Genomic DNA, 23,923 nt, shown 5'->3' on the forward strand with positions numbered 1-23,923 from the left:
ATATATATCAATACACACCAACAAAGCTTTCTTGATATTCCTGGGACCATAGACCTACTCTAGATTGAAAAGGATAACTGTTCTAAGAAAAAATGGGTGTTTTGTTATTCTTGCACTGAATACATTGGTTCCAGATGGTCTTGCCTCACTGTTTTCCTCTCACGTTCCCTCTTGTATGGAACATGTTCCTTCCACGGGCGTTCATCCAGAGACCTGTACCTTTGTTTCTGAGTGACTGAAACTTCATCTCTTTTTGCTTTTGCTCACTAGCAACTTCCATCCTGCCATATCTCACTGAGTTTTGGTGCTCTATGTAGCCAAAAGGGCTATTTTCTGTAGAAACTGAAATGTTAAGGAATGATCTGCATACTTTTTCAAGTGAGATAAAGGTCTTTCCTTTGGTGACTTTATGGACAGATTACAAGATATTCTGTTCTATTAATTGCAGCTTTCACTGTTACTTCCCAAAGAGGTGGTAAAACTTTATATGTGCAAGAACAGGAAGGCAAAGTGTATGTCTCTGCTCTTCCTACCAGTCCTGGAGACACTTGCTTAAGAAGTGTGTAAAACACATTAATTGATTTGTGGTTTGTAATATGACTTGGAGCTGTTCTTGAGGAAAATACACACATTATTTTTTCATCAGAGTGGTAAACAAACTTACCAGGGGATAGGGGGAGTTACAAAAGCTGCAATTTTTTTGTGGGTTTTTTTTGTGGTTTTTTTTTTTTTTTCCACAAAGCCCAAAACTTGAGGACTTCTCTTGGGGTGTATAAACATTTAAAATTCCTTGAGATCTTTTCTGAGAACTTGATACATGAAGAGCAGCCGTCCTGGTCAGCCCAGCAGCACATCTTGCCAAGAAGAGATCTGCCTTCTCCGAAGGTTCAGTTTATGCAGTGGCAGGTATTTAGGGCAGCAAACTAAATGTGCATGCCCTGCTGCACTGTTCCTGTATCCTGGCAGTCTGTAGTTTGGACTGCTGAAACTTTTTTTTTTCCTCGTGAACCTCTCTGATTTTGCTTTGAGTTGCCTTGATACATCTGGCCTGCTCGACATGGAGTGGATTCAAGGACGTAGTTCACATGCTTCTGTTCGCTTGTTTACAATTTGCCGCTTGATCAATTAATGTGACTGTGTAGTTACTGTGGAGGGAAAAACACTGACTAGTAATTTCCTGGTTATCTTTTCTGGATCATTCATTAGGTTAGTCGTGCAGCTTAGCCTTAGTGCTTAGTTAATAAAGGGTGGAATTTTCAAGTTTCAAGATAACACTCTTATTTACCTCAATAGAAGCTGAGCTGGTCTTCTGAATACCATTCAGGGACCTTTGAAGACAATGCCTTCAGTGAATCTTAATTCCTGAATTTGGGACTCATGAGCATTAACTCTTCCACAGAGTCATACTACAATAATCTGAATGCTATATTGTATTACTGATGCTATTTGTTATTCTCCCTGTATATGGTGCATAAAATACCCTTAGTGCTGCCAGAAACAAAATATGTTGTTGTCCAGTAGCTTGTTTTTGTTATGGAGCTTAACCTGCAGTAGCGGTTATGGTTTAAATTTTGCCCTGTGTGCACCAGAGAATATAATGTTCTGAACTGTCTTTTCTGTTCATAATTGCCTAGTAATGTAAATATAAATTGTCTAAACAACATTGATAAAGACATGTTGAAGCTTATAATAAATAATGCATTTATTGCAAATAATTTATCATCCTAAATGAATGGTATTGAACATAAGATTGTCAGTTACATTTCTGAAAAGTGTATTTCTACTATGAAACTTCTGGTGTAAAGCTTACTCAAAAAAAAAGCATTCTAAGAGGTTCTGATTGATTTAACGAAACCTTAAATACTGTGCACATAATTACTGGACTGTATCCTTGTGAGGATGCCTAGCTAGACTTGAAAGAATAGCTGTCTTCACCACGGATACCTCTGATGAACATTTTATCTAATAAGAAGCTATTGGATCTGGCTTCCAGGTGCTTTAATCTGCAGTATCATCATCTTCATGTTAACCCTTATTATTAACAGTTAATATGTTATATTCCCATCAAAGATGTTATAAATGGGCAATGTCCCGTAAACTATATATATGTGGTGAGTGAAAGTGTTGAAACAAAGTGCTGTAAGATAGATCAGTTTCAAGTTAACGTGGGGTTATGCTATTCACATTTCTTTGCAACATTCTGCAATGTTTCATTAATGATGATTAGGAGGCTGTGTACCAAAGCATTCAGAGAAGGATACTGTCTGTCTTCCTCTGGTCAGGTCATATGCTTAGCTGAAGCCAAAGGTAACAGATTGATAGTGAAATTTTTTAAAGCCGAGAAATAAGTTTTATTTTCTCAAAGGCAATTGGGGAAAAAAAACCAAAAAACAAAACAAACCACCAACTAGAAATTGAAGCGTAGACTAAATTTTACTTTTAGAAATAACTATATTGCTATCAATAAATAATGACTACGAATAGGTTAAGTAACGCCCGAAGGAGTTAGTCACTTGGGTATGACTGTCCATCTTTACTTACCATATGACTTGTTCTCTACGTTCAGTTTAGTTATTTCCTTTAGTAATTGTAATAACATTTTATGATTTCTAATAACAGTTTATGATTTGAATTCTTAAGTATGCTGCATTTGGGCACGCTTACGTTACTAAAAGACAGTTAAACAAAAGGTATCATTGTACTGTGAAGATAATAGTGCTGTGATCTCTTTAATAACCTCAAGGTGTCAGCTCCTTTTTATGATGTTTTGTTTGAAAGACAGAACTTCAGGAGCACTGCGGTCTGCAACAGTTGTAGCTGTATCATCTTACTTACGTGTCCTTAGATTGTAACTTCAGTCATGAAAAGCAGGAATAGGTACGAATGCAGGTTTATTTTCATTGAGGGATTTCATATGCCTTTGTAATGCACAGGGTGGAGGCCAGCCTGATGCCTCAGCAAGGTCACGTCTCTTGGATTTGCCCTGGAAGCACTATGAGCGTAGATGCTGTACTGCCATGTAAGATGATGGTGCAGAGTGACCTTTCTCATGTGAACATAGCTCTGTTCCTATCCAGCTGCACTGGGATAGAGTTGCCCTCTCTGTCCTTAAAGTCGGTTGAGCGCATGGACGGGCAATTTTACCCAAGCTGCACAAGCTTATGGTTTTATTGATTGTATTTGGTATCAAAATACAAGGAGTCAGTCATCTGCACACCTGTTGGAGCCAACGCTGCCGTTTTTATGGCACAGTATCCCAGCTCTGCCACCTTCTTGGTATTACTCTTAGTGTTGACACTCTATGCCTGACAGATGCGGTCTCTTCAGTTGTTGGAAGCACAGCCAGTTAGCTATCAAAGTCAAGCTTGACAAAAGTCAAGGTTTGTGAATCTATGTTGTTTTTTTTTATTGAGAGCCATCAAAGAAAATGTTAGAGATAAGTAAGTGTTTTACATTTTTATGTACTTTACATTCTTCAGAAGCATGCCTGCAAACCAGTTAACGTGGAATGTTAAAGAGCCAATGCAAAATTCATGTGTATTTTTAAAACTACACTTGGCAAAACCCTCCATGTAACTGTCACGCGTTGCTCCCGTGTTTGCTGTTTTACCAAAGAAGATAACCATGACATTTGTGTCAAAATGGAATCTTCCCAAGGCTTTATCAGCTTGCTCCTTTTCCTGATTTATTCAGTGATGTTTTCTTTTCTGGTATCCTCTCAAATTTCTGAATTTTATAGTAGGTATTTTTTATGGTGGCATTGTAGTGGTGATGCCATAAGCACTAGAAAGTAGCACTGCTGAAAGAAATAGGAGTAGACAAGTGAAGGAAATTCTGTGCAAGTATCACAGAGAAAACTGAAATAAAATGACTGGTGAATAAGGACACGAGTGAAACTAGGAGCTGATTGTGAATATAGGGAAAGCTTTTAACTTCATGTTTCAATCCTTAAATTAAAGCATTGTTTTAGAAGTTGTTGATACTTCTCAAATGTTTGCCAAGTCTTCTCCAAGCCGTGTTTTTCACGTAAACCTTTTTATTAGAAGGAGCTATCATCACAGATTTTTTTAAACAGGATTTCTACACACTATGTCTTGTTTTTCCTCTAAGCACTTGGTAAATGAGAGTTGATACCAGTCGTTAAATATGCAAATATTTTAGTAGCTGGAAAGCCTTGGAAGTTGATAAGGAAGTTGCAGCTAATGGATTTCACTAGTATGTGACAAAAGGCTGATTAGAGTGTGTGTGTGGGAAGCAGCATAGTGCATTAGCTGTTAACAGAGCAACTCATTCATGTGGAAGATTTAAAGTGAATCATTAATTCTACCTGGTTATTTACCTCACCATTCCTTTTTTCTTTAATCATCGGAAAGACAGAATTCTCTGATCTGATCCAAACACTTTACAGTTAACCAGAACTATTTAATGACTGCCATGAAATATTTGCCTAATTGTTTTATTCCTTTTTCAAATTCACCTTTTATGGCTTTGGACATAAGTTGCATACAAATAACAGAGAATAACAGGGGCCCTCCCTTTTCCTGACACGCATACACAAAATATTGTAAATTTGTCTAGGTCGAAGACTCTAAAATATGTAATGTTTCTGTGAAGAACTTTCTTTGCTACTTGGTTTTGCTCTTGAAATTTTTATCTGTACAGTGCTAGAGGAGCCTTTTAAGTACACAACCTGCTTTTACACAGCAGAACTAACCACACATCTTAATAGGATCATAGAATCAGGATACCAGGAGGATCCTGTCCTGACTCACCCAGTCCACCTCTTTTCCATGCTGTGCAATTCACCTCAAAACTGAACATGATTCGACTTAAAAGTAAGGATTTTTGCTCAGACATAGTGTACAATCCTATCGTCTTTCCCAGACTTCAGTCAGCTAGGCTAAACAAGCCAGGCATTTCTAATCTTTAAAACATAAATACAAAAAACCCCCAAACAAACAAACAAAAAACCAAAAACCAAACAAACAAAAAAAAATACACCAAACAGCCCAAACCCCAAAACAAATTCCTTATTCTGAGGTGTTTTGTGCACTTCAGTTATTCCAATATTAGTTCCTTCTTCAGCCCAGGTAATAAGAATTGTGTACAGCAGCACAGTGTTCTTCACAAGGGCTTATCCAGGCCTTGTGCAATGTCACAAGTATCCCCTACCTTGATATATTTATTTTTTTCTTAATTATCCTGTATTTACTGATCTATTTATTTACAGTTAGTCACCCCTTTGTTTGCAGCAGAATTTTTGCATACTAGTCCATAAGTCTCAGCTCTCCAAGGGTATTAATTATTTAACTCTCATTTAGGTACCTTTGGGTTGTACCCTTGATCTAATTTCTTTACATTAACCCTCAAGATCATTTTACTATGGTAAACTGGAAGAGGAGCTCTGGTATATTTGAGATTGAGAATATCTATGGTTATTTTTACAGCTCTATAAAAGGCTTTAAAATTGACAGGTATGTTTGGATTGGCTTGGTACTCACACATCCACTCTGTGGATCACACATCTGTGATCTGGTGACCTGGTGAGGCCACATCTTGGAGTACTGTGTCCAGTTCTGGGCTCTCCAGTTCAAGAAGGATAGGGAACTGCTGGAGAGGGTACAGCAAAGGGCTATGAAGATGATCAGGGGCCTAGAACATCTCTCTTATGAGGAGAGGCTGAGAGACCTGGGTCTGTTTAACCTGGAGAAGAGAAGACTGAGGAGGGATCTGATCAATGCTTATAAACACTTAAAGGGAGGGCGTCAGGAGGATGGGGCTGGTCTTTTTCAGTGGTGCCCAGGGATAGGACAAGAGGAAATGGGCACAAACTTGAACATAGGAAGTTCCATCTAAACATGAGGAGGAACTTCTTTACTTTGAGGATGACAGAGCACTAGAACAGGCTGCCCAGGGAGGTGGTGGAGTCTCCATCTCTGGAGACATTCAAAAGCCACCTGGACACGTTCCTGTGCAACCTGCTCTGGGTGGGCTTGCTCTTGCAGGGGGGTTGGACTAGATGATCTCCAGAGATCACTTCCAACCCCATATCATTCTGTGATTCTGTGATCACTTTAAAAAGAGAACCCCAAAATATACAGTGTCTTCATCCAAGCCAAGGAACGGGGGGATGGGGAGGAGAGTTGACAGATTGCTAGCTTTTTTTTTTCCCCCCCACTTCTGATTATGAAACTTTGATTTTTTTAATTATTTTTTTTAAACAAAACTGGATGGTATATGTAGACAGCTAGGGTTTTTTTTATGTTTGTGCTAAATCAATTCCTATGGCCACAGAAGCATATAGAATATGGAAGAATTTGCAAAATATACTATATGACCAGAACATCTCTTTTCTTTAGCAGAACTAGAGACTTGTGTCCACCTCTAATTTTTAAGAATGACAATGAAAGATCTATTTGTTAAAATACATGACTGTCAAACCACTGAATGTGATCTCTGTCGTACCTTTTGCCCCTTTCTCTGAAGAGACAGCTTGCCATTTTTGATAGGCAGAATTAAAAGTTTTATTTAAAAATTTAAATAAATTCTTTCTGACACCTCTGATTCTGCCAGAGCAGATTGAAACCTATTTGCTTTTGAATGAACCCTCCTTCTTCTCTTACTATAGAAGCTCCCTTCCCTTCCCTTCCCTTCCCTTCCCTTCCCTTCCCTTCCCTTCCCTTCCCTTCCCTTCCCTTCCCTTCCCTTCCCTTCCCTTCCCTTCCCTTCCCTTCCCTTCCCTTCCCTTCCCTTCCCTTCCCTTCCCTTCCCTTCCCTTCCCTTCCCTTCCCTTCCCTTCCCTTCCCTTCCCTTCCCTTCCCTTCCCTTCCCTTCCCTTCCCTTCCCTTCCCTTCCCTTCCCTTCCCTTCCCTTCCCTTCCCTTCCCTTCCCTTCCCTTCCCTTCCCTTCCCTTCCCTTCCCTTCCCTTCCCTTCCCTTCCCTTCCCTTCCCTTCCCTTCCCTTCCCTTCCCTTCCCTTCCCTTCCCTTCCCTTCCCTTCCCTTCCCTTCCCTTCCCTTCCCTTCCCTTCCCTTCCCTTCCCTTCCCTTCCCTTCCCTTCCCTTCCCTTCCCTTCCCTTCCCTTCCCTTCCCATTTCATTACCAATGACTCTTGGTCAGTCGCATAGGCACCCGTCAGTGCCATTCCCATGGAGTAGCATGGACGTTTCCTACTTCCAGAGCCTCAGCATGCTTACAGTTAGTGCCCATTGCAGTGTATTCTCTGCAAAGCATTTCTATTTGCCAAGTACGTGGGTTACTGAGAGTGATGTGCATACTTTTCTGCTGTAATGTAGCATACTGCAGTGACTAGGTCAGGATAAGGGTTCCAGAAAGAGTCCAGAGCAAGGGAGGACTTAATTCAGCTGGTCACTCTTGTTCATTGTCCTTTATTACTGAACTGGATCCCATCCACATCTTTCCTAAGAGTGCATTGCCTTCCATGTCCTTTCTGTAACAGGGCTGTCATCCACGACAGGACATAACGTGATTAGCACGTGGGGTGGCCTCGCCAGGCCTCTAAGGCAGCTGAATCTGGACTGGATGAGAGTAACCAGAAGCAGTGATGATACAACCCTGAAGACAAAATTCAAAAAGATAGGTATCAGAGTAGCCTGACCTGAAGGCAGAAATGAAAAGCTTAAATTAAACATCTCACATGAGAGGGCAGCCAGTGACCCTCCCCCTTGGTTCTGCCCTATTGTCAGCCATGTCTTGCTTCCTTGTTTGTGCTCAACAGACGGCGAGGCTGAAGCGAGGGTGGTGTCTGAAAAGCACAAAAACCCAGCCTGAGGAAACATGTTATTTGCAGGAGAACACTGGAACAGTAAGGCCCCAAAGGACAGCCGCCTCCAAAGTGGACTCAATATGTGCAACACACGTGGCACTGGATTATAATTTGGTGTGACTGGTAGGAAGTGTGTTTCTTCTGAGTCAGTGGCAGTTGTAGATGTGGGAACACCCATGGTGATATCTGCCTGGTCAGCCAGAAAGATGAGAATGGACCATTTGGTTTGTGGAGGCAGTCTAGGCTGGGAAGCGGAATTGTCTTGTTTTTATGCAAGACAATTTGTTTGGTTGGTTTTTGCTTTTTGTTTTAACCACGAACAGTTAAATATATCCTACCAGTTAAGGATAAGCCAGTGTTTCTACCACAATCTCATAATGAAACCCACTAAATAATTTGCCAGGAGTTTTTTAAAACCGGCAGTCTCTTGAGAAGAAAGGTTTGGGACTAAATTAGAAAGAACGTTGCAGGTCAGGTTTGAAGTACTATGTGGTGACAGAATGGTTTGGAAAGATTTGCCTGGAATTCTCTTCCATTACAGACATATCTAGCAAAAATTTGCAGAAGGTGTAGTTCCTGCTCATCTGAGTTGTCCTTCTGAAATCACTCAGATTATTTAAGTGAAAAGTGCCTTTCCCCAAGCAAGATTTTTGAGTGTCTTTTTTTGAATAGTGTGTCTATTCAGGCAGGCCTGGCTTATTAATAAACCTTTAATTGAAATGCTGCTATCCGGAATAGCATATAATGGTCACTTTACAATATCAACCTTTTGTTTAAAAAGCATTCTAAAGTAAGCGTAGACAATATGCTGACATGAAAATTCATGTTAGCTTTTTTATTAAATGGTACATTTTATCTTACATAAGAGATTCCGGTTGGATTATTTTTTATAGCTATAACTCAGCAGTTTGATGCTATGATGCTTTTACACCAGTTCTTGCAGTGCTGCCTCTGTTTGTTTGCCTGTGAAGAAAGGTTCATTTTTAGGCATGGAGATTATTATAAGAAGGAGGGCAGCCAAATATAAGCAGACATTTTAGCATAATGCTAATTTTGGTACAATGCAGATCATCTAGGTGGTTTTTTATAAAAAAAAAAATCTGTTCCATGACAGCAAATGGAGCACAGAACTCAGCTTGATGCAAATAAAACTTGAGCCGAATCGTATTCATTCATTCAGACAATATTTGCATTCGTAAATGTATAGGAAGGTTTGATTATCATTACAGCAAGCTTTTTTTTTTCCCCCCTCTATTTGTTATTTCTCACTTCTGTCAAAATGGATGTGATAAACATACCCAAGTTCGAAGGAACACAGGCAATGTCTGAGAGTCCATGAGACACTTCCCATTCGTGAGCCTGATGAGTTTGCATACTGTAGATGTTCCTCAGGGGTTGGTACTGGGACCAGTGCTGTTCAACATCTTTGTCGGAGACATGGACAGTGGGATAGAGTGCACCCTCAGCAAGTTTGCCGACGACACCAAGCTCGGTGGCGCGGTCAACATGCTGGAGGGAAGGGATGTCATCCAGAGGGACCTGGACAGGCTTGAGAGGTGGGCTTGTGCAAACCACATGAGGTTCAACCAGGCCACGTACAGGGTCCTGCACCTGGGACGTGGCAATCCCAGGCACAAATACAGGTCGGGCGGAGAATGGCTGGAGAGCAGCCCTGAGGAGAAGGACTTGGGGGTGTTGGTGGATGAGAAGCTCAACATGAGCTGGCAATGCGCACTGGCAGCCCAGAAAGCCAACCCCATCCTGAGCCGCATCAAGAGAAGTGTGGCCAGCAGGTCGCGGGAGGTGATTCTACCCCTCTACTCTGGGCTCGTGAGACCCCACCTGGAGTACTGTGTCCAGCTCTGGAGTCCTCAACACAGGAAGGACATGGACCTGTTGGAACAGGTCCAGCAGAGGGCCATGAAGATGATCAGAGGGCTGGAGCACCTCCCCTATGAAGACAGGCTGAGACAGCTGGGGTTGTTCAGCCTGGAGAAGAGAAGGCTCCGGGGAGACCTCATAGCAGCCTTCCAATATCTGAAGGGAGCCTACAGGAGAGCCAGAGAGGGACTCTTTGTCAGGAAGTGTAGTGACAGGACAAGGGGTCATGGTTTTAAATTGGAAGAGGGGAGATTTAGATTAGATATTAGGAGGAAATTCTTTCCTGTGAGGGTGGTGAGGCACTGGAACAGGTTGCCCAGAGAAGCTGTGGATGCCCCATCCCTGGAAGTGTTCAAGGCCAGGCTGGATGGGGCTTTGAGCAACCTGGTCTGGTGGAGGTGTCCCTGCCCATGGCAGGGGGGTTGGAACTCGATGATCTTTAAGGTCCCTTCCAACTCTAACCATTCTATGATTCTATGTTGAGGCAGTCCTGATCAAGTTATGCATCCATTAGCTGAGGGTCCTTTAACATTTGTGATTCCTCATGCTTAGCCACTGTATGTCCAGAGTCTGGGTTAAAAACTCTTTTTTTTTCTCTGTGATTGAGAATTCCTGCCTTCTCTTTTCGTCAGCCTTTATCTTCTGTGTCTTTGTCTGGGAATAGAATTAAGATTAAGGTAATACAAGAGTTTATGGATGTTGTTTAACAGATTCTGGTAAAAAGCAGTCCACTGAAGTTATTGTCATAATATGCAGAAGGGAAACAAAGTTCAGAAGTCTGTTTGAAGAAGTACCATAGGTGGGACAGGGAAGTCTAATACCATAGCAGTGCATGAAGCAGGGGTAGAGCTTAGCAAACACACTGCTCCAGACCTCTTTGCCCAAGTGTGGTGTAGCAGTTAGGACCTCTTAAGGACCTCCCCAAAAAAGCTAGGTCCACACTTCTCTGTAGAAAGTAAGGAAGGTGCTGAAGATTGGCAGAAGAATATAATTCTCAACTATACAACTGAAACAGGATCAAAAATAGTGTGGTCGTAGGATCGTGCAGGAGAGGAGTCATATTAGATGCGGAATAACTTGACTTTTTCTACAAGAAGGAGAGGTGGTTTTCCCCTTACAAACCAGATGCAGTTGAAGAACTCACTTCCTCTGGACAAGAGAATGGTTAATGCATATTTTATTTAGTTATTTATTTATTTAGACATTTTGGGCTGACATGTGGATTTCTGTTTTGTTTAAAATGTAGTCAGGGTGAGATGGTTACCTGAACTGTCTGCCTTTCGGTGGTCCAGGTGACAGTGAGATGAGCCTGAATGGGTGGGGTGAAGTTGACAAGGTGAAGAACCATACCCTAATATGCTGATATTTTATTCAAAGAAACATTCTTCTATAATTTTACTTTTCCTAGGTAAAATGGTTTAGTGTCCCAGCACGATACTTGTAATTCAGTTTCTAATTATGTGAAAAAACCAAACCAACCAACCAAAAAAACCCAAACCACAAGCGTATCCTTACATATACCACATGCTTAAGAATCCACAACAGCTTGGAGACATTACATTTGAAGTAATATTTACAAAAGCTGGCAAGACTGTTGCTGTTTGAATGGCTGCCTTTTTCAGCAGTTATATTGTTGAACATTTTTTCTTTCCTGGCTTAGAAACTGATTATGCATCCACTCAGCATAAAACTTTAAAGTAGTGGGAGAAGTCTAATCAAAGTTTTTATAAAAATGCACAACAGCCACTGCCAAAGTGTCATGGTTTGGTGAAGCTATGCAGAGGGTCCTGGCATGTGGACTGCTTGGTTAGATTCAGTCTTCTGCGACCCAGGCAGATTTTAAAGTTTAAAAATCTTCACTTTCACTTGAAAAAGCTTCCTCGAATACACAGTAAGTAATGCTTTTAGCTCCTCAGCACATAGCAAAAAAAAAAATAAATCCAAATACAGTTTGAAAAACTATGAACCTTTTAAAATTTCAGAAGCTCCTTACAAGAATTAAAACAACAAGGAGATAATGAGTGGTATGATGGAGTTTTCTGCTCCCCTTTCTGCAAGGAATCATGCCCTGTGTCCCTTGGGGATGGAGTAGCTGTGCTGCCTGACTTCATGTACTCCTGTGGGTGATCTGAATCTTCCCCTCCAAGCCCTTACTTCTCCCTTGTGCCTCCATGGGAAATTTAGGCTCCTTAATCTCGGTGCTCTCACTTGCACCCTACTTGCAGACCAAAAGTATCAGTGATGACATCACCTTCAGGTCCCCTCCAACCATCTTCTGTGCCCACGTTGTTAAAATCAGAGGTGATGAGGATGAGATGCCGTCATTTATTAAATGGCCAAACTGAATCTTACCTGATGTTGCTAGTTAAGGTATTGCATAGGAAATGGCCCTATCCCATACATTCTGCCCAAGGATCCCTACTTAGAGTATATTCAGAAAAGGACATACTAAAGCAAAGGGTGGAGTATGTTTAAAAAAAGAGTAGATTTGGTCTGGTTCCACTCTCTTAAATTCTAATCAACACTCAAAAGTCCCATGATTTCCTAGTGTCAGAAGCTAATTCAATTTCATGCCATTTCCCAGTTCTGATGCCACCTGTGTGCACCAAAAGCTCAGCTTGCATAGGGACAGCCCTGCTGGTGTGTACAGCGTTTTCCCAAGCATTGCATATACAAAAGGCATTTACAAAAACAGCACATACATACGTAAACCACTGCAAAAGTGGTATAATTGGTGGTTTCTTACCAGATTATTTTCTGTAGATAAAGGTTGCAGTTGTGCATTTCTGAATAAAGTAAAATACTTCAGTATGTGAAATTTCTGAGTTTTTTGTTCTTTAAATTTCTGAAGAATCTGGTTTTATGCCGAACCCACTTTTATGGTCATATGTTGATTTGTCTAGGCAGAGTTATAGGAATTGACTGGATCGTATGATCACCTTGTCTATCATGCCTTCAGGTAGCTTTGAAAGGAAAATAAGTGTCAAAAGTATAATGCAGTCTGAGCATAGTTTCTGAGAATGATGTATGTGAGAATGTTTTAGAAAAGCAGCGTCATTTAGATGGAGCTGAAAAGATTCTGAATTCTGTAATCATTTTGAGGATCTTTAAAGTAGAGTGCAAAATATAAAATAATGTGGATCTGTGAAATCCTCAGTGATAGGGTATTTACCCTCTTCATGAAGCAAACAGTTGTCTGTGGAAGCTCTGACAATGCTATTCCAGTCTTCTTACTCTCTGTTTCTTAATGCATATTCTATTGCTGTTAAAGATATTTTAAATTACATCAAATGAAACTTTTCAATGACCTAGCATAAAACAAGTCCAATCAGAATGTAAAAAATAGTGAGTATTTTCCTAAGCATTCTAAAGTAGGTGGCAAAAATCCCACTGACTGTGTTTGGTTCACCTATTCTACTTGCATCTTTAAAAATATACTTTTAGCATTTACAGTTGTAATTAAGAGATCACCTACATGAAGACTAAGCCTGTCGCTGTCTCAGTGAAAGAATACTTACATACTTCGAATAGATCTTTTCTTTAACATCATTGAAATAAAACATGTGAATGTCTTCACTTTATTATTAATTATTATTTTATTTATTTATTTGAAATAACTGCACCAATTTTTGTTGCTTGATATTTATACAAATGGTAAGGTTAGTTGAGCTAACTGCTTAGTTAGGAAGATTCGCTCCCTATCTTTTTAGACTGTCATCCTACAAACACTTACATGATTTACTTTGCATATATGTGTAGCAGGGTTTCAATTAAATGAATATTGATGGAACTATTACCTTAGGTTATAAAATAATCAACCAGAGATTGTTTTAGTTTTGTTACTGTGGAATACCAAATGCTTTATTGTGACTCAACAACTAAACATGTGTGCACATACTTCCAAGTTTGTGCCCAGACTTCCAAGTTTTTATGCATAAAATAGAATGTATATTAATGTGCGATATCTATGTATGAAATTTGCAGATACTAAGAAAAAGTGCAATATTAATGGTATATTTTTATTTTGTAGCTTGGATCATCCTCCTCTGTGCCTTTTACATCTATATTCTCGCAGCTGTTTATGACTGTCGTAGTCCCCCTTATTATTGGACAGGTATGTCTTTTAAATATACGTTCTTATTTAAAAAAATAAGATAAAGAGAGCTATCTTAAAGACAGACTGGCAACCCGGTAAGCTGCCACATAGGAACAGCCTCGGGATAGTGAAGTCTAATATCAGAGAAAAGATGCTACAGTGCTCCCTGGAGCCACATTGATCTTTGTTGAGATTGAGCATCTGTCCCTCACTACCACAAACATACGCTACTGAATATCGAGGAGAGAGTTTGTGAACATAAAGTGGGAAAAATGGCAGCCCAGACTGTGAGAAATTCCAGCCCCATACAAATGAGCTTTGAGAATACTATATAGTCCTTTTGTCACATGCCCTTTGCCTGGATGATGAAGGAAGTTCTCCCTGTGTAGTATCTACTACTAATTACAGGAGTAAAAAATTGTCTACATTAAAAAACATATAAGGGCTAAGCCGTCAGAAGTTAAGAAATAATAAAATTAAGGCTGCTTGAGCCATTTTGCATATGCTTTACAATAAGCGTTTTAATTGCACAATTGTAAACTTTCCTCTATCATTTGTTACACTGGATGGAGGGTATTCATGAATGAGCAGCTGTTCAATATTTCATTTTATACTCAGTGTTCATATTGAAACACAAGGCCTTATTTTTCATGGCATATGATTGAAATTTTTCACTGAATGTAAAGATACTAATTGCAATATAAGATTTTCTGTGACACTTTTCTCTAGTATTTGGGGTTTTTTTACAAATATTATTTTTTCTCTCATGTCACGGTGGGAAATTGTGATATTAAGACGAAAAGTTATTCGAAGTGTCCACTATTCTTGGACACCATTACCAAAACACCTGAAGCCTAATTCTTACATACATGTAAGTATTCGTTGTTCTCAGGCATTCAAAATGCATGAAGGGAATATCAGTGGGATTTGCAGTTCATTCCCAAGGGATTTTCCATGGCTGATTCTAGCATCCAGTTTAACTCTGGGTTCAGCTGGATTGTCAGCCTAAAGCAGACTTTGAAATGGAAAGGTGGCTAAAATGTAGGCAAATAGAAGTGGAGTCTATAAAGGAGCACCCTAGACAAGGTTAAAGTATCTATCGTTGCCTGTGCTATGAAGAACAATCAGTCCTGTATCAAAGTATAATTGCACATTTCAAAATTGGCATGTGCTGTAACTTACTGAAGTCCTAGTGAAGTTTGTTTCTTATATGGTCAAAAAAAGGTCATTAAAGTCTAATAAGATGATGAGCGTGATAAGCATGACAGTAGCCACTAGCATCAGTACCTGCGTAACCTGGATGTAACCATACTATGTGGAAAATGGACATAACCTATTGAATTGCTGACATGCTTTGAATTAAATGATTAAGAACTTCCTTATTAATTAGGACCACAAAGCGTTGCTGATGAAATCTACTTGGGTATCACATTCTTATCTCATCAAAATTAAATTGTCTCCACCAAAAGTGGACAACCAGAAGTATTTGAATCCTCTGGTCCTGAAAGGTCCAAAATATGGAAGCCGTTAGTTGGAAGCCTTAGTTGGAAATTTCTAGGAAACAAATAGCATGGCAGCAGATCTAGCAATAAAGTAACCCATAGTGATGGAGTATCAGCAATCTGTACTGCAATGTAATAAGTCTGAATTTGATGGTAGATTGCTAGACCAAGTGACTGCAAAATTTCAAGAGAATTTTCATCTAATGCGTACATTGGCATGTTACTTTGGAAAGATGTTACAAGCAATTGCTACGTGAGCTTACTGATGGAGTTGGGTGGGTTTTTTTGGCTGCACCAAATAGTAAGGCTAAGTAACGTGAATTGAGCAGTAAACATATGAAATAAGTGCTCTGAATGATCAGAAATTCAAAATCAGAATTGTAATGAGACTTAACTGAGAGCAGATGTGATTTTGGAGTTCTGGTAAAGACTGAAAGAAAAAAAAGTAAGAATCTTAATGCTTGTGTAACTCAATCACATTTATTTAAGAATTTGGGTTTTATAAATACACTTCAACAAGAAATAGGACGATTCTCCTTAAAAAGCGTTTGAAGCAGTTTCTGGAAGTGAATGATCTACAGAAATAGCTCAAATTCCTCTAAGCACAAAGACTTTGTTTCTGAAATTATTGCATGTGATTGTATCTGTTCAGAAGATATGGAAGAGAGGAAAAAGGGTAGTTGACATTAATTGTCTTCATTAAGTAGAACTGTGCAAAGGTAAACCAAACTGCCCAGATGGGTATAGAAGCCATTTTCGAAGGTGGATATCCAAAAATATCCAAAAATCAGGGAAAACGACAAGCAAAAAGAAGACTGACACCAAAAGATACAGGGATAGGTCTGCTCCCATCTAGATGGGAAGTTTACTGAGCTCTTGCACAACATGCAGCACAGCAACATAATATTGCTTTGCGAATCTCAAGTTGCTCACTCTGGGATTCCAGATGCATTAAGAGACAATGGCCCACAATTCACGAATGACAGTTTCAGCAATTACTTCTAATTTATCATTTCATGCCCACGTCAATTCCTTACCATGCACAGTCATACCGTTCAGCAGAAAAGTCAGTGGAAGAATGCCTGGTAAGGTTACCTGATAGCAAAGAGCTCGATTGGGAAAAAAAAGTGAGCTTGGAACCTGCCTGCTTGGGGGATTGTTTCTCTTCAGCCTTCATAACTCAGCTGTGATCAACAGAGGCTTAATGCTTGATCCACATCAGTGTAAAACAGAGAAAGCTGCTTAGAGGAAGCATTCTCCAAGGGCTTTATTTTGCTTTAAAAAAATCTCGCCTCTGGGAAAACCTGTGTTGCCTAAATGCTCGTTTCCCGAGCAGGCTGCAGAGCTGGCTGTTTGAGCAGCCCCTGGGATACAAGCAAAGCAGATGAGAAGGTGCTTTTAGATTTGTTTTGTTTGGGGTTTTTGTTTGCTTTATGGCAAAATGTATTGAGAGTTTTGGTTGCTTGGCTGACTTGTCAGAATTTTTAATGATGGCTGGGAGAAAGAAGTCACAATAGTGTAATTGATGCTTATTTTCTACTGTTTCTCGAATAATTTTTCAGTGTGGCGAGACTGCCGTTGACAGGAGTCAAACACCCTTTTCTAGCCACTGACAATGAAATGTGTAAGGGGCTGCAGGTACAGGCTCTGCTCAGGTGGTGGCTGCCATTTGTTAGGTAAAGAAAGAGCTGTTAAAGGAGGAGGAGGAAGATGATATGTTATCAGAAAGGCACTGGTTCTTACAGATAGCAGTTACTGATAGATGGTCTTCAATAAGAAGAATTGCTGTGTTCCTTGTCAGAGATATCCAGGTTGTCCAAACCTAAAAAAGCATGGTGACCTGCATCCTCTGTGTCTACAGATGCTTTTTTGCTAACTGATGGTATGACGTTACTCAAATCAGTATTGACAGTATACTATTGCATTTGTATTTATAGAGTAAAGAATAAGACCTCTCTGACAAGAGGTCTTGAAAAGAGACATAATCTAATGTTCTATAAGCCTTGAAGATCTGTAGCGTGTAAGAGCTTGTTATTTGTGCACCACTCTTGTATACCTCTAAGGGGAATTTGAGAATACTTGTTATATGATAAACACGGTAATAGATACTTCATGGAAAAGATTTTTGAATTTGTTCTGGCAGCCTGACGTTCTGATTCTTTTTTTTTTTCCTGGATAGTAGAGTTTTGATGAAAATTGCTGCTCCTGAGCTGTTGTGATTTTGCTAAAGTAATTGTTTCCTTGTCTATAGAGTTGGTAATACTTTTAGCCAGCAAAATAGAAGGTTTTGAGAAATGTCTAAGTAGTTTCTTTAAGACCAGTTGTGAGATTTGGCTGAAGACTTGTTTCTTTGCTTATTTTTTTCTTCTGAAGTGACAGATAATGGGACCAGTGAAAACCACTGCAATATTTCCTTTCCTCTTTTTGCAGACTTTCTCCATTCTCTACACCTAAGTGCTTATGACAGACTTTTATTTTATGTTTTATATTAAAGAGCGATTTATGATTAAATGTTAATGAAATAGAATTTTCACTGTGCTTTCATTATATTCTACTAGTTTGAACATTTTTCAAAGCAGCACACCAAAACCCGCTGTTTTCTATGAATAAATAATAAAAAGCTTGTCTGTACATTATCATTCATGCATTCTCTAGTTGCCCCATTGGTAATTTGTCTGCCAGCATAAAGTGGGCACTTCACATTAAACAGACCTTAACTAAAGCTAAAATTAATGTTATGATTCTAAGTAGTTCTTCTTCCCAAATCTATAAAATGAAGCCAGTTGCACAGAAATCCTCGCTGAATCTAGTCACACAAAAAAATCTTGATGTCCTACAAGTAAACAATTTTAAGTGCTTTCTGCATCGTTGCCCAAAATGTTCCGGAGGAACCCTATCAGCATTTGGGAGGTGTGCTTATAAACACAACTCTAAAAGGGTGCTATGTTGCAATACCAGTTGTCAGTGAAATTGAAACTAAAAAGCTTAGCAATGTATTTATTTTTAAAGAATAAGAAATTGAAAGGGAAAGGTAGGTGGCAGCTGCTAGGGAATAGAAGGTACTATTCACCTAAACCTAGTATTTGTTTAATAGTGGGTGGGTGGGGGAAACAATAGTTAAAGAAACTGTTATTAAAAAAAAGCAATGTCAAATCCTTTCGTTCTTGTAACTTAAATCCACATGGAAGTAGCCCTACTTTCTCTTCAAAGTCCAAGAGAGCTGCAGGGAGGAGGAGTGGTACCCTGGGAGATGAGTGCTTCTGGAAGCTTGTTGCAGAAAAATGAGATGGCAGAAAAACAGCCTTCAGACCACAGTTTGCTCCCTTCTGACGCTTGACTCAAACAGGGAACAGAACCTAGTCTCCACAGAAATACAAAATGGGAAGAAAACGTGCAGCTGCTACAGGCTCCTGTTACGGTTTTGCCATGTTGCACCTGTTTGTAAGGTTTTAAAGCAACAGTTGTAAATTACTCCAAAATGTGAAAGTTAATTTTGAAAGTGGCCTTGGGTGGGTTTTGCAAAACTTGCTTTGAAGGTATATATGTGTCAGGAGCTTTCTCTTGGGAGTAAACTGACTGACATAGTGGAGTAAGATAGCTTTCAGGGGAGTTTGGTAAGATGAGGAAAGAAAACAAGCTGCTTGTAAGATTGCAAAAATGGGGTTTTTTCCATCCCACCTTCAGAAAAGAAATACTAGATTGCGCACTCCGTAAAATAAGGATAGATTTGACATTTGTTGTTGTCCTAGAAGGTATAGAAATCTGGGTGAACCATAAAGTTTGATATTTTATAGCAGTATGTAGGGGCAGGAGAATGTGTGCCTTCACACAGGTACGATCCCTATAAAGTTATCAGGACAGGGTCTGGCTAAAGTGATACGAGCTGTTCTTTGGAAAAGGGTCTGTACATTTGAACTGCCATGCAGACCGTGGTTATATGGAGAGTGGCTATGCTGTAGAAATCTGTGAAAGATGTTCCTCCTTATTTATGTCATGTCTACAACCCGCATAATCTCCCTTCCATTCCAGTGTCTGATTCTTTCTACGGGTTTTCACAGTCGTCGTCATCTTAGTTCACTCCTCCAGTTTTTCCCCCTTTCATGTCTTCTGTCCTTCACTGAAATAGTTCCCAATATTCCATACAGTCTTCTTTCTTGATTTGCCATCACTATATAAGAAGAGATATTGAGAAGTTAGTGAACTGTTGCAAATATCTAGCTTCACTCAAGGCTTTTTCAGAAGAAAATTTTGCATTGCACAGCTCATTGCAAAGGTCTGTTGCTCTAAGTAGTAATATTATTAGTTAAGAATGAGTTAGGAATCTTACCTTAAAAGACAAAGTGAATAAGGTAACTGCTGCATTTAGGTATAGTGATAATCCAGCATAGTTTCAGCTTGCTTCCTTGTGTGTTTCAACACAAGGAAAAAGCGTCTTGTGTTTCTTTGTTGAAGTGGTAAAGCCCCAGCTGGGTTTCCCAGGCATTTAGAAGTACATACTAATAGAATAATAAGCAAGAGGAGCAGAAGTGCAGTAAAAACACTGTAAATTCTGTTAAAGATTAAATCAGTCCAAAAGACTTGATAGAATAAGGAAAAATCTATTTTGTGTAAGGATGTAAATACCAAGAGATACCCTTGTGTGTATAATGGAAACAGAAAAAGTGACTTCGTAACTGGGTTTTTTGCATTTCATGGGTTTAAAAAAAAAATTAAGTTGAAGTTCTAGATAATTTTTAAAAGATGTACTGTATTACAAATGTCAGAAATTATTCCATTCCATGTACATGGGGGGAGCTGCTTGCCCTATTTAGCTCAATTAATAATGAGCATTAATGAATTACATTGTTTATTGCATTTTTTATCATGTACGTCCAGCACTTGAGCAGGCAGGTGGAAACGTTCTAGCTGTATCTTACTGACAAATTTCTCTGGGTATACAGTCTGACTGTTATGAAGGTACAATTAGATATGTGAATTGTTTTTCTACAATACGTCTTTTGCTATTTTCATGCATGATCTTAGAATAGATGAGCATTATTTACCTGCTTTCCTGGAATAGCAGATTGTGTTTCTTTGTACAGGGAATGTTAAGTGAATTAAGCACATGAGCAGTTAGCCCATTGCTTGGGGAGGCTGGTGTTGAGACAAGGAGGTTATGGCAGGATACAAAGGAGTCTGGAGGAAAAATACTGTGGATGCAACCATTCTGCTAAAAGAACTGAATTGAAATGGGGACACAACTGTTAATTCATGTGTAGTTACATTCCTTTGTTGTTAAAAATTAAATCCTGGGCAAGAGGAAAGTTTGAACCTAGAACTGTGTTTTGAAGCAAATTTGAGCTGATGCCTTTCCAAAAACCTTTGGAGATTGCCAGGACGTAGTCACCAGGAGGTGGTTACCTGATGGACAGATTTATGTTCTTTTATCATTCAACTTTTCTGTGAGTTTATCAGCAGCTTTCATCATGCAGGCTATTTATAAAATATCACCTACTACAAAGTTTTTTGCTTTTCTTCCTCTCTTCTTTCCACTAAATCACAGTTTGAGGAAAGGATTCGCCATGCACTGTTCTTTCATGTGCAACCTCTGGGTCAGCCATCATGAATTCCTAGTTCTTTGACACCGGCATTTAAATCTGCACAAAAATCTTTGCAGTTTATTGTGCTTCATGTGATCACTACTATAGGACCAGAGGCCCCAAAGCCCTCCTTGCAGAAGTAATTCTACAGGAGTCTCAGGAGGGATATGGGTTGCAAGGTTGTACCTTAAAAAATTGTGCATACATTCTCTGCACTACGGGAGCACCTTGCAGTATTTTCCCCTCTAAAGTATGTTTTTAAATGCTTTTTTTTTTTTTTTACATAATGATTATTCTTCCAACATCTTTGCCTCCACCCTGCCCTAAGATGTTTTTAACAACTGGAATACTGCATCCAGTTCTGGGCTCCCCAATTCAAGAGGGACAGGGAACTACTGGAAAGAGTCCAGCGAAGGGCAACGAGGATGATTCAAGGATTGGAGCATCTCCCTTATGAAGAAAGGCTGAGAGAGCTGGGACTCTTTAGCCTGGAGAAGAGAAGGCTGAGGGGAGACCTTATCAATGCTTATAAGTATCTGAAGGGTGGGTTGAAGGAGGAGGGAGCCAGACTCTTTTCAGTGGTTGCCAGTGAGAGGACGAGGGGCAAGGGACACAAGCTGGAACATAGGAGGTTCCACTCGAATATGAGAAAAAACTTCTTCACAGTGAGGGTGCCAGAGCCCTGGAACAGGCTGCCCAGGGAGGTTGTGGAGTCCCCTTCTTTGGAGATTTTCAAGCCCCGCCTGGATGCAGTCCTGAGTAACATGCTCTGACATGCTCTGGGCAACCCTGCTTCAGCAGGGGAGTTGGACTAGATGATCTCTATGGTCCCTTCCAACTCTGACAATTCAGTGAAATTCCCTTTCACTAGGAACAGTAGAGTTATTGCATCTGAAGAGTACTCCCTTTTTTGCTCTTTTCCATCAGTTTGCCAGTCTGATGCATCTGTTTTGGATGTCAGTCGTTTGCATTTCTACCCCAGGCTGTAAGTTTGTCTTTTCACAGGAGTATCAGTTCAGACGTTTTCTCAACTGCTTGTTTCTCTGGTGCTTGTCTCTCCGTTGCCCCCGTTGTATTGGTATGTACTTTGAATTACTGGACTCTGTCATCTCAACGGAGAGGTGGTACGGTGCCCGAGTCTGGCCATAACATGCAAAAAATGATTGTGTTAGCTGTTGCTGTGTTTGCAGACAAATGAAGCTTAATATCTCTGTGCAGACTCCGAATTACTTATGAGATTCTTTATTTAATCATTTCAATCTGTGTTGCTTGTGGCTTTTCAACCTCTATTAAACATCCTGTCAGAGAGTGCCGGCACCACAGAACAACAAGGTTCGCTGCCTGGCTGACTCTGTGCTTTACTCTGTGTTGTCTTGATTGTATTTGTGGGATTTATGATTATTTCACTACAAATCTTCCCTTTTTTTTTTTTTTTTTTTTTTTAAAGTTCTGGGTTAACCCTGAAAAGTTATAGAATTGGGTTAAGAATTAAAAGGCTTTCAAAGCATCCTTGTCCTGAAACAACTCTGCAGGGCATGAATAAGTAACAAATGGATTGTTTTTCAGTCAAAATGAATCAGCTGACATGAGCTTCCCTGTGAAATATCTAGTTGAGTTTTTACAGATACTTGTAGGGTTATATTTCTCTCTTCTTCAGTTATACAAGAATTTAGATGGCCTTGAATCAACAATTGTAGGCTGAATCGGCCTCTGAAATTATAGATCTTCTTGAACCTTGTGAGAAGATCCAAATGTATGGGATTCTGTGTTAGAGAGGATGTATTCTGTCTGTTTTTTACAGTACACATTTAACGTGACGCTGGGTTGATTAGAGGATTTCCTGAAGCCACAATTTAGTTCTTCAGGGTCCAACTGTGTCATTTTCTTTAAAATACAATGTGCAGTAAGAAGCCATACTGGTATTTATGGTTGTTGATTCACAATAATGCCAGACGAGACAGAGTGGGACATTCAAAGAAGACATCAGCTGTTTGAAGATTTTGAGGAAATGCTGCTTGCAGATTCATTTTTAAAATGTTTTTTCTTTCTCTTATATGCCAATCCATGTAAAATTCTTATTATTGTCATATATATGTTACAGTTGTACCTTGTACAGGCACGAGGTTATAGTTTGTGTAATAAATACCTCCAGTATAAGATATACTGTGGCATAATTAACCATCACTTTTCTTTTTCAACATCTCATTACTTTCAGTATAAGTCCTCTGGAAGGACCATAAATAAAAAGGTGGTCTTAAGTAGCTTTTCTTTTTTCCTAATGTGACCTTGATTTATAGGATACTAGGATTTTTTTGAACTTCATTAGAAAACACTCACTTTAGAGGTGAAGAACTTTGCTTTTTGTTTCTGATAATTACAGAGTCTCAAATCTGCTCAGATTAGACTGATCTGGTCTTCCCATTTTGTGTCTTTCACACTGTGCACTAAATGTCTTCACTCAGCTTTTCTTTCATCGATGTAGTGGTTTATTCTTACCCGGTAGCATATAAGGAGGTGGCTGAAGGAGCGCCATTGCATGCTCTTTCAGGAGTTTGGCCGCATATTCTGAGTTATGTTCTCTCTTTAACATCTGGCAAGTGTGAAATTTTAAAGCTGAGTGTTTTCACTGGGGTGTTGAGCATTCCCTTACATGGTTTCTTGTAAATCTGTTATTTTTCATCAGTGGGAATCACAGCAGTGCTGGGAGGTGAGTGCTGGGCTTCAGCCTGCTTAGCTCTGCGTGAACCCCATGCACCACATTTTTATTATGTGCCCTGCCGTGTGGCCAATGAAAGTCTGTTTGCGGTGGTCACTGGTATAGATGCTTCCAGGACTTCACTGTTGAGAGACTTGCAAACAAGCTGGGAAGGCAGTGAGGAAAGCTGACAGCTGTGAGGTCAATCCTGCGGCTTTGGCAGTTAGTGTGTGAAAAGGTCCTGCAGGATTGTTTTGTATTATTTAACCAATAATGGCGATGTTTATTAATCGTACTGCTATGGGAAGATAACGAGACACCTTTAGAGCCCTCTGGTAGAAGTGTTTCAGGATCTGAAAGAGCATGGTAACAGAGAACATTGGGA

The 23,923-nt window shown here is 39.7% G+C and overlaps 1 protein-coding gene across 2 annotated transcripts in view; it reads left to right on the top strand.

Moving 5' to 3' along the window:
• Positions 1–23,923, top strand: part of SLC10A7 (solute carrier family 10 member 7) — a 152,673-nt gene that overhangs the window by 102,539 nt on the left and 26,211 nt on the right. For both annotated transcript variants that reach the window (XM_074154789.1, XM_074154790.1), the window contains one exon: positions 13,697–13,780. In XM_074154789.1, coding sequence (XP_074010890.1) covers positions 13,697–13,780 — 84 coding nt within the window. The remainder of the gene's footprint in view (positions 1–13,696; positions 13,781–23,923) is intronic.

The sequence above is a fragment of the Numenius arquata genome, chromosome 10 (genome assembly GCF_964106895.1).
Source record: "Numenius arquata chromosome 10, bNumArq3.hap1.1, whole genome shotgun sequence".
In the NCBI taxonomy this organism is placed as follows: Eukaryota; Metazoa; Chordata; class Aves; order Charadriiformes; family Scolopacidae; genus Numenius; species Numenius arquata.